The sequence below is a fragment of the Pistacia vera genome, unplaced genomic scaffold (assembly GCF_008641045.1).
Source record: "Pistacia vera cultivar Batoury unplaced genomic scaffold, PisVer_v2 Contig578, whole genome shotgun sequence".
Taxonomy (NCBI): domain Eukaryota; kingdom Viridiplantae; phylum Streptophyta; class Magnoliopsida; order Sapindales; family Anacardiaceae; genus Pistacia; species Pistacia vera.
The window spans coordinates 1329327-1342939 of record NW_022196421.1 but is presented as its reverse complement, the minus strand read 5'-3'; the positions used below and the strand labels follow the sequence as shown (position 1 = coordinate 1342939).

The window sequence follows — 13613 nt, the reverse complement described above, 5'->3', positions numbered from 1 at the left end:
ATTGTGAGCAATGCTAATACTATGGTCCAATAAAATTAAGGTTGTGATGTATTTACAATATGAACGAGTCAGGTTTTACCATTCCCCCATTTGACACTGTAATAACTAGTAAAATATAGTTATGTGTTGTATTTGCTGAATTATATAAACATATTAAAATCAGCTAACTAATAATATCATTTTAATTAATAACATGATTTTGATTTATTATTCCTAACCAAAAAAGTTTCTTAGTTTCTTACAACTATTTGAAGTTAAATAATTAAAAGAAAATTTTCTATTTAGTAATTAATTTTCAGCAGCATGAAAGGAATTATTTAGAAAATTGGAATGATAAATGTAAAAATTCTAAATGTTATAAAAAATAGTATAATGCTTAACACACAGATATTCAGAAAAAGCACACAGATGGTACAGGGCGATGGTAACTGTCCTGAAATGAGCAACGAACAATGAGTATCTCCATCAGTCTTTATTTTTCTCAAACTTCTAACTTATTTGAATTGCCAATTCCACTTTCCAATCTTAAAGTAAGATAATTTCTCCTTCTCTCCCTTACCATTTTGTGTACTGTTTTAATTTCAACTCCATTAATTTCCATGCAACATTTATCTTTCTAACACCAAATTTTCTTGCAGAGTAAGAGTAGAACCTCAACAACTGTAACTCTACCTTCTCAAACCACCCAGAAATCAAATGCAGCCTCGAGAACCAGAATTCCCTTTTCGACAGAAGCTAAAGAACCTGACAAAAAGTCTCAAATCCAACCCTTAATTGACCTCCTACGTGACTCTGTAAATGAAGGGTCTTTGAACCAAGCTAAAACTGTTCATGGGTTTGTGTTAAAATCCAGTTTTTCTGACAAAGAACTGTTAATTTTGTTGAATCACGTAGCTTATGCCTATTCAAAATGCTCGGATTTTAGTTCCGCATTTCGGGTATTTGATAAAATGTCTCAAAGAAACATATTCTCTTGGACTGTCATGATTGTTGGCTCAACAGAGAATGGCTTTTTCTTGGACGGGTTTCAGTATTTTTATCAAATGCTTAATTTTGGAGTCTTTCCTGATACTTTTGCGTATTCTGCAATTCTGCAGACATCTATTGCTTTAAAATGTATTGAATTGGGTAGAATGGTGCATGCCCAGATTGTTATAAGAGGCTTCCATTCTCATACTTTTGTTGCTACATCTCTTCTTAACATGTATGCAAAGTTGGGGAGTATTGAGGACTCGTATAAGGTTTTCGATATCATGACAGAACATAATGAAGTTTCTTGGAATGCAATTATTTCGGGTTTTACATTAAATGGACTGCATTTGGAATCATTTGATCATTTCCTTCAAATGAAGAATGAAGGAATCCGGCCGAATATATATACAATAATTAGTGTTTCAAAAGCCGTAGGGCAGTTAGGTGATACTGACAAAGGGAAAGAAGTTCAGTCTGTTTCCTTCGAGTTGGGTATGGAGTCTGATGTGCAGGTGGGGACAGCTCTCATTGATATGTACTCGAAATGTGGATCTCCACATGAAGCAAGAGCTGTTTTTGACTCGAATTTTATTAATTTTGGGGTGAACTTGCCATGGAATGCCATGATTTCCGGTTATTCACAAAATGGTTGTAGCCAAGAAGCTTTGGAACTCTATGTAAGAATGCGTCATAATGATATAAAATCGGATGTCTATACATATTGTAGTATATTCAATGCCATTGCTGATTTTAAGTATTTACAGTTTGGGAAGGAAGTTCATGGGGTGGTTTTGAAGTCTGGCCGTGATATGATGGTTGTTAGTGTTTGTAATGCAATTGCTGATGCATATGCCAAATGTGGAGCTCTTGAATACGTGAAAAAGATTTTTTACAGGATGGAAGAGAGAGATATGGTGTCATGGACAACTCTGGTGACTGCTCACTCTCAATGCTCGGAGTGGGAGGAAGCACTGGCTATTTTTTCACAGATGAGGGAAGAAGGTTTTAGACCAAACCAGTTTACCTTTTCCAGTGTCCTGGTTTCTTGTTCAGGCCTTTGTTTTCTGGAGTGTGGACGGCAAATTCATGGTCTTTTGTGCAAGGCTGGGTTGAACACGGACAAGTGCATAGAGAGTGCTCTGGTGGACATGTATGCAAAATGTGGCAGTGTAAGTGAGGCAGAGAAGGTCTTTGAAGGGATTTCTAACCCTGATACTGTCTCATGGACAGCTATGATATCAAGTTATGCCCAACATGGTCTCTCAGAGGATGCCCTTAGACTCTTTAGAAAGATGGAGCAACTGGGTATGAAGCCTAATTCTGTTACTTTACTTTGTGTTCTGTTTGCTTGCAGCCACGGAGGACTGGTAGAGCAAGGATTAAATTTTTTTCAACAAATGGAACAAAATTATGGTCTGGTGCCAGAGATGGAACATTATGCTTGTATTGTTGATCTATTTGGTCGTGTGGGTCGTTTGGATGATGCAATAGAGTTTATAAGAAAGATGCCAATCGAGCCCAATGAAATGGTCTGGCAAACCTTGCTGGGAGCATGCAGAGTTCACGGCAATGTTGAGTTGGGTGAAATTGCTGCAGAGAAGGTCCTTTCAGTTAGACCAGACTCAGCTACCTATGTTCTATTATCCAATACGTATATTGAGAGTGGGAGTTTTGAAGATGGCCTTACTCTGAGAGAAGTAATGAAAGAGAAAGGTGTGAAAAAGGAACCAGGATATAGTTGGGTTTCTGTACAAGGTAAAGTCCACAAATTTTATGCAGGCGATCAACAACATCCTCAAAAAGATGACATCTATGCCAAGTTAGAAGATTTAAGGGAGAAGGTTAAGTCCATGGGTTATATCCCAGACTTGAATGTTGCTTTGTGACTATATTTAAGACAAATTTTAGAAATATAAACTTTCAAGTAGGCTCTAATTATCATTTGATCAAAGATTATCTAAAAGAAGATGTATAATAGAACATCTTGGCATTGGTTCCACCGGAAACAACATGCATATGGGTGTGTAAGTGTAACCATCTATTTATGATGGCAAGTTTAGGCCACAATCTTGCCATCTCTTCAAAAACGCGGAAACAGACTTAGAAAAGGACTTGATGAATATTTTATTCTTTCTTCTCACAGCTTCTTGAAACAACACAACCAACTTACACATAATTTACTAAGCCTTCTGTTATGTTCAATTAATGCATTTTAGCTATATGATTAGAAGGGCGGTTCAAATTAGGGGTATTCAAAACCGGTTAACTGGTTTTGTGAACTGAACCGGTTTATTAGTTTAGGAATTTTCTTGAACTGAAACAAAACCTATTAAGGGGAAAATCGGTTTTAATTTAATATTTAATATTTAATATTATTTCTTTAATTTAATATTTTTATAATAAACTGGATTTTTTATTTTATATTTTAATTTAATACTTTTTTATAATAAACCGGCCAGTAAAATCGGTTTCAGTTAACAGTTTCTTATATTCTCCCAAACCTGTAACTGAACCGAAAATTCAGTCTCTAATTTCTTTAAACCGAAACCGAATCAGTTTCGGATAATCGGAAATTCGGTTTGGTTTTTTGCATTTTTTTTAACACCCCTAGTTCAAATCAAAGGCTTTAATTCATATCCCTAATACTTATAGATATGTTTGAAGGTCAGGTAACTTTCATCAACAACTCGACTTGTGAAATTTCTTCATTAAATTTTATACATTATTGGAATTTCTTTATATTGAAAAAAGAAAGGTAAGAAAAATTATATATTTTTTTAATAAAAGGTAATTTAGAAAAATGAAGGAATAGAAAAGGCAATTCAATTTACTGCTTTCTTCAACATGAGCATATGAGGAAAAATCCACGAAACCAATGAGTATCTTCGCTTCGGCCTTTATTGATTGCAATTTCAATGGGTTGTGAAAAAATAAACAAAGTAATTGAGATTAAGTTGAACGAAGATAAAAGGAAATTGCTTGTGTGAGGCCGTATTGATTGCAATTTCAATGGGTTGTGAAAAAATAAACAAAGTAATTGAGATTAAGTTGAACGAAGATAAAAGGAAATTGCTTGTGTGATATTATTCCTCTTTGCACATCGTTGAATAAGTGTTACATCATTTCTTGTGTCTTTTCCTAACAATATCTAGCAATCACATTTAGTCTTGCTTGCTTATGAAAACTTTTGAGGAAGTATCTGAGAAGCTTAGTTTCTTATGATAAAGCTTATGAAATTTCCTGGTACATTATTCTACCTGTTTTTCTTGATTATTCTCTATCTATAGATGCGCTCCTGTAATTGGGGTGCCAAAAGAAAATCCTGGAAAAAAAAAAAAAAGCATATGAACAATGCACAACTCAATACACCTTCATTGAAAATTGGAATCATTTATCAACTTTTTATTTTTACTTTATTTTAGTGTATTCCATGTTTTGTGCTTGCTGTGAAAAGGGTTCATTCATTTGGCCTGCTTGAATTTGTTTCATCAACTATTTTAGAGGGCAGCTGTAAGAATATATGATTTCAAGCTTACAAGGTTCAGACAGCTAATGCTATGGTAGAATATCCTTCTATCAAACAAATCTCTTCGGCTAAAGGCAATAATTTCAATTGAAGTTCCTCAAGGACTGGTGTTTCTAGATATGTCAAACAAGCAAGATATTTGCAGAGACATCACCCCTCCATATATAAGCTTGATGGGGTAAGTTTTCCCTTGATGCTCTTTTTGTTTTTGTAAACAGTGTAGAAAAACTGAATAATATCCTAAAATTGTTTATGTTTTGTTACACTGGGATGTTATGCAGACAAGTTTGCTACCTCATTCTCCCCGCAACTCCAGACCCGAGAACGCCATGGATGCCGGTGGCTTCACAGATTTGGAACCTGTCCTGTTTTACCCGTTTGCGTGAAGAAAGATTCGGAAAACAAAAAGAGTCCACAGAGGAAGAGGCCTTTGAGAGCTAAAGATTTATTTAAGAAAGCATTTTCCTGGTGGCACCAGAACACTTGCCACATGAAAAATAAAAAAGAGTCCAAAAGCAATGTTTACCATCACTTATTGCTCATCTCCTCATTGTTGGCATCTATAACGCTCCACACAGCCTTAAAGATCCAAGGATACAGAGTGGAAGAAAGCTATGAATACAATTCTAGCATAAATGATGCTGTCTGCCAGACTGAAATCAATATTATTTCTATTCAAACTGGTGATCATTATGTTTAATTCCATCGCCTTTTTCTTATCGGTAGCATTGCTGATGAGACTCTTCAATGAGCTTCACTCAGGCCATTGTTACAAGTTTCAGTATTTGCAATGGTTGGAGCTTACCTGTGCACAATATTGGACCCTTTCAAGCCTCGCTCGTGCTATCCTAGCCCCTATTGATATGTTGGAATAGCACCCAGCGAAGCTCCTCTTTTGTGTAGAAATAAAAGTGTTCCAGCCTACGGGCATGTAGAAATATTATCAAATATATGTAAAAGTATGAAGTACTCGTATGCCTTAAGCTTGATAATTAGTACTTAAAACTGATTTACAGGATATTTTGCTGCTGTTCAATATTACTTCAACATCCTCTACCAAGCAAGGTGCAGGAAGAGCAAATGTGAGCATTGAATTCACATAGATTATAAATAATTAAACTTCAATTCTATATCCATTCGGAGATTAAAATCATAATCACAATCTCAATCTCAATACACAATGATTTTTTTTAAGTGAAAACTAGATTCAGAGAAAATATTAAGAACTTACTAAGTCACCTCAATGAAAAAATCAATCAATGATGGAGATACCAAATTCACAATATTACTTTCTCAATGTTCACTAAGGCAATATTTTGAGAAAAGGTCAGTGTTCATGGCTTTTCTTCCTTGTCCGTAAGTTCACTTGAGCAAAAAATACAGTTGAATCCTAGAGAAAAAAAAAAAAAAAACCTTTAAATGTAGCTTTTATCTTGCATTCATATGATATTCTTTACATTTAATTTAATTGTACTTTTGTAGCGGTAGAAAGATCAAAGAAAAGAGAAGTGAAGGGTGACTGAGAGCGGAGGAAACAGAAACTTATTTCAAACTTCTCTTTTCTTTTGCTATTTAACTTACAGACCGGGGTGGATCTAGAGTAAACTTCAGCTATTACCCCTGAGTTTTCTGAAACTGATGATGCGTGCCAGATTTTTGGACTTTTCATCAATGACATCCTCATGTTGTTCCAACAATATACATAAACAGTGGCGGAGACTAATTGTTAAGCACAAATTTGTGTCAAAAATTGTATCACAACTTAATCCCTTAAAAAAAAAAAAAAAAAATTAGTTTAAACACTTGATTGATCCAAGTTCTACCATGCTTCCACGTCTTCCAGAACTATTGCTCCTGTAACTGGTTCTTCTCATCCACAAACAATTGACAAGCCGGCATTTTCAAACACAGCAAACTGTATTTTGCCAAACACAGTATTGCAACTCCAGAGAGAGTAAAGGCTATGGATGATGACGACAACAAAGCTATACGGAAATGCTGAAGATCCCAATTCTTACAGATAATTTGGGCGTGATCTTGTCCACTAACATAGTATATACAATGCATGTGCAGATCACCACAAAAAGCAGAATGCTTCTAAATGGCAGTGGCCATATGAGTATCACAATGATAAACATGGTAGTCATGAATCCAGCTGAGTTGAAAACCATGAGGTAGAAAACCGTTGGCAATCTACCAAATATCACATCCTTAGCCTCCAAAGTTTCGCCTGCAAAATCTTTGAGAAAAGCTTCAGGCAAATTGCATGTTACTGTAAGGCTGCTGCAGCTATCAATCCTAGAACCGTCAATAAACTTTCTTGTCTCTGAAGTCAACTTAGAGGCATACTGATCTGTTGGGAAACATATTCTTGATCATGTGCAGCAGCAGCATCCTTAAGGATCTTGTAGATTTTTTGTGTCTTATCTTGAATCAGATGGACACACATCTAATGTGTTTGTCCTTGTTGTTCCTGAACTGAGTAGAGATGCATCGCATTGGAACAGTCACGGACCAACAGCTTCACAGTCTGCAAAGTATTATTAACTCTTAGAACTTGCAAGATTAGGTAATTTAAAACACTTGAGTTTCATGGTGAGGATATACTGAATCGTTTACTTGATGATTATTCACTGTAGCGATGTGCAATACTGTGTCACCGTTTTCATCTTTACTATTCAGGAGATTCTTAGTTTGAAATTTTTAATTTCCTCCAGCAGGACTTCAAAGCATCACATTTGGAGTTCTTTGCTGCAAGGTGAAGAACCGTCTTGATTGGAAGTCAGAGTTTCAAGAGACTGGGGATTAAGAGTCCCCAATAATCATCATCTTGCCATCACCTCCACAGCAAACATGATGCATGGCTGTGTAACCATCCTCGTCACTTTTAATGCTAGCTATTTGAGGCCGCAGTTTTGCCAACCCTTCAGCAACATGAAAGCTTCCTTGTTTATAGGCAATGAGAAAAGTTTCTGCAGCCACTTGATCCTCCATCATCCTCCAATGATTCTCGGTGTCCGTGAGTAACGACTTGAGTTCATCAGCATCATCTCTTCCAATGGCTTCCTGAAATGAATCCAAGTTAAACATAATTAGTACCCCTTGTCTCTTCCCAACCCTCCCTTCAGAACTGTTGTTTTCATCATACTGGGGCCATATCCCTTTTTTTTTTTTTTTTTTTTTTTTTTGGGTTTTAGTGCTCGAATGTATTCACTAGGTCGGATGGCTTGAGGTGAAAGCTTTTATATAACACTGCACCTCTATCCCCTGTCTTAATTATGTTCAGATGTTCCAATGTAAAAAGGCAAAATGAAAATCAGAGGATAATACTAAGAAAACAATACCACACTTGCAAATTACTAGACATATTTTTTCTTGTCGAGTCATGTCATATATTTAATTATATTTATTAGTTTTTTAACTTTTACTTATCTATGATTTTTATATCAAACCAAAACACAATTACATCAAACAAATTAAAATTAAAAAATGCAGCAAATTCATACTTGCAAAATAATGATTAGGATAATGGCCTCTATCTAATTTTTTGATTTACTTGTCAGGCCATGCTAATTCCCCAATAATAATTTATAAATATTGAAATTTCTCTAAATTGGGTGGTCGTCCAAATTTCTGTGAAATGAAAGAGAATTTCGGGAGATGTTAGGAAGATACAGGAAACTTCCCTCTTGTTCCTTTTTTTTTTTTTTTTTTTTCTTCTTTGTGATTATTGATCAAGTGATTTTGCCCAATTACTTACTAAAATTTCGGTGAAATGAAAGAGAATTTCTGGGAGATGTTTGGAGATACAGGTAAACTTCCCTCTGTTCCTTATTTTCTAATTGATCAAGTGATTTTCCTCAATGACTTACTAAAACTTTGCTGAAATGAAAGAGAATTTCTAAGAGATGTTTGGAAGATACAAGTAAACTTCCCTCTTGTTTCTTTTTTGTGGTTATGATCAAGTGATTCCCCATGACTTACTAAAACTTCGGTGAAATGAAAGAGAATTTATGGAGATGTTTGGAAGATACAGGTAAACTTCCCTCCTTTTTTTTTTTTTTTTTTTTTTTTTTTTTTTTTTTTGATCAAGTGATTTTCCCAAATGACTTACTAAAATAATTGGGATAAGACTATTCTGATTCAGTGCCTAAGCAAAACGTTCCTATCTGAAGAACATAATTTACTAAATATGGTGTTCTCACTGCAGAATTTAAAAGGGTAGGATTATAATTTACTTAATATTATTGATTATAAATCTAAGGATGATTCTCCCCTCTCAATTGCAACATGAAGAACAAGCCTTTAGCTTATACTTAAACTAAAGACAACTAAACTATCCATTTATAAGAAGAAGACCATACTTATACATTTCCAGGTAATTACTAGTCAACCAATAAACCCCAGGAGCAGTTTTTGCTTTAGCTTTATTAGCTTGTCAGAAGCAAAGATTAGGTGAATACGCGGCATGTACTAGCACTACCAATAAGTGAACATCACTAATTACTTTGAAAATCTTGCTGGGTAAAAACTGGATAAGTGTCCCTTTTGTCCTTTGATTCCGGTAGATTTCAGGAAAATCCCTAGCTATTTCTCCCTTTCATATCAAACCTCGCCTTGAAAATCCCCCTTTGATTGTTGGTAATTCATGGAAATTCCATAGCTATTTCTCCTTTTCATATCAAACCTTGCCTTAAAAATCCCCCTTTTGTCCTTGATTGCTTGGTAGAGTTCATGGAAAATCCCTAGCTATTTCTCTTTTCATATCGTAACTTGCCATGAAAATCCCTAGCTTATCTCCTTTCATATCATAAACTTGCCTTGCAATACACGAAGTAGACAAAAAAAATTTCCTGCAAAACTGACATGTGAGGGAGCTTTCCTGCAATGGTCACATTAAATAAGGCAAAGACCTACATGAAACTATATTCCTCTGACTTACTGCAACCTTTGCTCTAAATCTGTTTTAGTCCTCACTCTTAACATCCTCTTTCATATACCAAAGTGAGTCATTTTCCCAACCTTAACTTAAGAGCCATAGTCATCGCAGAGGTTTGAAGACTCTGTGAAAATATGCTGGAACCAGGTAAGGATATTGGTTATGAAAACTGAGTCAGGAGTACAGAAGAGAAAGGTTGATCATTCTTGCTGTACCAGTAAGAAGGAAAGATAGATTTGGCTTTTCTTTTTTGGGAAGAGTCTTGGATATCATCCATCTGCTTTTCGCCAATATTATATATGGCCAATCACAAGGGATGTCATGCTTGAGCTTGACCCTGCAGAGAGTTCTTCAAATCGACATTTAGAACTGCGATAGAATGGTTGAAATGAAAGCAAAAGTCTTCACCTCAATGGAAGTCTAAAATCACTGTGCTCATCAACTGAAGACTGGAAGAGTAGGAACACAATATAGAAGCAGAACCCAAGTTCGATGAGGTGGAAGGTCTTGTCAAACAGGAACAGCAGGTGAATCTATCAAGATAGAGACCTGAATCGGAAATGGGCAGCCTTACACGACTCTGCATTCTTGTTCATCTTCACGGAGAAAAGTTCGATACAGTGCTCTGGCAATCCTTCGCATTTTGGCAAAGATATTGATGATGAAAAGGTGCTCTATACTTATCATTGCCTTTATTTTATTAATAGTATCAATTCTAGTTCAAATTAGTGCAAGCCAAATAGAAACTCTGCACTATTCATGTTACTAATCCCATGCGTCTTAAAAAGAACAATTAATTTTTTGATTTTACTATGTTTGGGAGAATCAGATACTGTGAATATTTTAAAAATATTGAGGTTAAATAAGAAGAGGATGCAAACATAAATATTAGACTCATAATATGCCACTAACCATTAGCGTCTGTTGTTATGTCGCTAATATCTTTTTGTTTCGTTTTTTCATTTAACTACTCAAATTGTTTAAAGCTAACTTCTTTTAGGTACATGATCATATCTCGTTATATGGATTGCATATTTTCCTATGTGATTGTGAAAACATCTACAATTTCCACTCTATTGTACAGGAAAGATCCGAGGGAGATGAAAATATCTTGCCTCTTTGTGTGAAACCCCTTACATTTATGCTATTCCTTACAATGCGTCAACCAGTTAATTTTGTTTCCATTTAGTTACTAATATTTGTTAGATACAGTAGCCAGTGAATTGACGTGATGTTCTATAGAAGAATGAGGTAAATTGCACTCAATTGTCAAAGAATGAAGGAAAGGAAAAAACAGTGAAGTGACAAATTTCTGAGAAAAGGAAAAAGTTCCCATGATCAAACTAGAAGCTTAAAATTGAGGATTCTGCAGTCCTTTGGTCCATTACTTGAAAATGGAGCCATGATTGTTGCGAATTTAAGATGAAACCATAAACCTGTTAACTTGTTAAAAGGGAGTATGTGAAACAGAAAGAAGCAATAAAGATGGATCACAACTGTACTCTGAATTTGACAAGGGGAGGGCTGTACCCTGTAGGGGCACCGTTCTGAGAATATAGGAGCTACGAAGAAAAAGGAAGGCTGAATTCTCTTTAGCAATTCAGTGAGATGCAAAAATAAAGCTGTTAAACTTCAAACTCCTATAAAGGAATTAGAAAGCACGAAATGAAGAAGAATAAAGAGAAGTCAGAAATTTCTGTTATAGCTTGGAGTCAGAGACAACCATCCAAGAGGCTTCAAAAGTTTTTGGTTGTCCATGCAGCTCATATGGAAAGAGAAAATTTTGGCTAGATGAGACTGGTGACAAGTGCTAATTCCAAATATGGTTCAAGATCTATTGGCCACAGTCACCAACTCTTGATGTGTAATTACTCCATGAAAAAAACTAAATGAAATACGGAGGAAGACAAAGTTGAAAAAAATTTGTCCCAGAAAAGGAAGAGCAACAATATCATGACATGAAAGATCAGACTTCATCAATTGTCTGCAACATCAAGCTGTTCATCACCTTCATAAGGGTTTACAAGTTCCGACTCCTCATCACATCATCATCATCACCTCTTAAAAAAGAAATAACAATTCTCCAGCAAACTTGAGGGTGCTAGAACTTATAAATGGGTACAGAAGAAAGTACCTAAACCCAAGTTGGGTCTGGGACAAATCTATCTTGGTATTATTCTTTTTACAAATCCGAGTCCGAGTCTAGGTGTATTCTTCCTAGACTAGACCCGTATCAAAAAAAAAAAAAAAAAACTGTTCCCATTACAAATGAAAAAAGAAAAAATTCCTTTTTTTCTTTTAGAATCCAGGTTTGAGTTTGAGCAAACCTGATTCAGGCTCCATTGTCACCTTAAAACCCTTCTAAATTTAGTGGCTCTGAATAAGGAAACTTAGGCAATTGATTAAGGTCCCACCAAGGTTGAAACTCAAGTCATTTGAAAAAAAAAAAAAAAAAAAAAAAAAAAAAAAAAAAAAATTTCTACATTATATCTTGTTTTGCAGTATTATCATCAATTTACAATATTAACTTTTTCCTTTCTTCTTTAGTTACCTATTATGCTTCAAAAATCAATGTTTTTAATGGAAACCTAACTTAAACTTTCATCCAATGTCTAAAGTTTCAGAATTTTAACTTGTTAGTGTTTCAGGATTTCTTTGAGAAAGAAACAGATGAAGTGAATATATGCTTTAATTAAAGTTAAATTATCAATATTTCTTAGAGTGGTGATTCATTTTGTTGAAGATATTGATATTGTTCATGTGAAGAAAAAGTGAAGAAAGATGTTTTGATAATGCAAGTGCACCTTCTTTAGGCTAATTAACGAAGTAATGATATGGGACTTTCATGATACTGATTATTTCATACCTCTTTACATGTACTTATGTAGACAGACTTTTTCGCTGAACTTCTCATCGAACCTGGTCAAGCCGTTTGCATATTGCTGGGAGGATAAATGGCTGCTCCATGTATGCTTGTTCGTGCAGAAGGAAAGCCTGGAAAATTGTCATTTCAAGAGTAAGAAACCACGGAAAAAAAAATAAAAAAAATGGACACAACAAAAATCAACCTCCCATGATTTTTGCACTATTATTCAATTGCTTGGTTGTACAGAATATCCAACCATTGAACCCTTGTCATGGAGAAACCGTTCAAAATTCATTTGGAGCTGCTGGAAGGCTGACTGCTCTACATAGTTTAAGAAGCTAGATATTCATCAAACTTTCAAGGTTCCCAGTATACTGCTTGATGGGTTGGTTATTATTTTATCATTGCCAAAGTATATCTATATCTAAGGTCCATTTTGGCACCATGCTCTTGTTTGTAGTCCAAGAGATATACGTAGAATAAGTGAAATACAATAAGAGTGGCACTTATCTTAGAAGAAAGATAATGCAGGAGGAATGTCACAATAAGATTAACATGTGAATAGAAATCTATATGAACTATGCCATATTTACCACTAGTTCATGAGAAAGAGGTCACACAGACAATGATCTAAATGCCTTCAATTTTTATCTACTTTTATTTCGTTACAAAAATATTGTTTTCCATAGCATCTGACTCTTTTGTATGATGCAGACAGCAAAAGGTTTGCTGGCCCAAACACCAAATAGCATGGATGCTTGTGATTTCACAGCTGTGGACATCCACCGTTCTTGCTGCATGGGAAGAAAGATATGGAAGTTAAAATACTCCACCAAGGGCTTGGGCTCGGGAGCTACAGATGTATTGAGAAGACATTTCAGTGGTGGCACCCACCACCAAATCATCAAACACCCAGACCATGAAAGACCATAAATCCTTAGCAATTCCCATCATCTATTGTACTGACATCTACACTGTAGCAACTGTAGCTTGCATGCAGCATTAAAGATGTCAAGATGCAGAGTGGAAGAGGCTACGACTCTAGAATAAATTCCATCTTCCAGACTGAAAACATTAACGGTTATCATTTTGTTCAACTCTCTCACATTCTTCCTATCGGTAGCATTGATGATGAGACTCTTCAATAAGCTTCCTTTCAGGCCATGGTTGCTAGTTTCACTATTTTCAATGATTGGTGCTACATGTGCATAATGATGTACCCTGTGAAGCCTTGCACATTCCATCCTAGGCCCTCCTTTCATTTCGTTGGCAGATGCCAGATGCCGCCTTCAACTTTTTAATTTTGTGCT

The 13613-nt window shown here is 35.4% G+C and overlaps 2 protein-coding genes across 2 annotated transcripts; one reads left to right on the top strand and one right to left on the bottom strand.

Annotated features, from left to right (window-relative positions):
• The first annotated feature begins 394 nt into the window (after positions 1-394).
• LOC116109369 (putative pentatricopeptide repeat-containing protein At1g56570) lies at positions 395-3027 on the top strand. The gene is made up of 2 exons (XM_031395600.1): positions 395-530; positions 639-3027. The coding sequence occupies exons 1-2, from the start codon at positions 453-455 to the stop codon at positions 2856-2858; spliced, it is 2298 nt and encodes a 765-aa protein (XP_031251460.1). The 5' UTR covers positions 395-452; the 3' UTR covers positions 2859-3027.
• Positions 3028-7303: 4276 nt separating this feature from the next.
• Positions 7304-12436, bottom strand: LOC116109335. Its single transcript, XM_031395564.1, has 2 exons — positions 12304-12436; positions 7304-7564 (listed from the first exon to the last, which is right to left on the bottom strand). Exons 1-2 carry the CDS (start codon positions 12349-12351, stop codon positions 7304-7306), a joined length of 309 nt encoding a protein of 102 aa, XP_031251424.1. The 5' UTR covers positions 12352-12436.
• Between the last annotated feature and the right edge of the window lie 1177 nt (positions 12437-13613).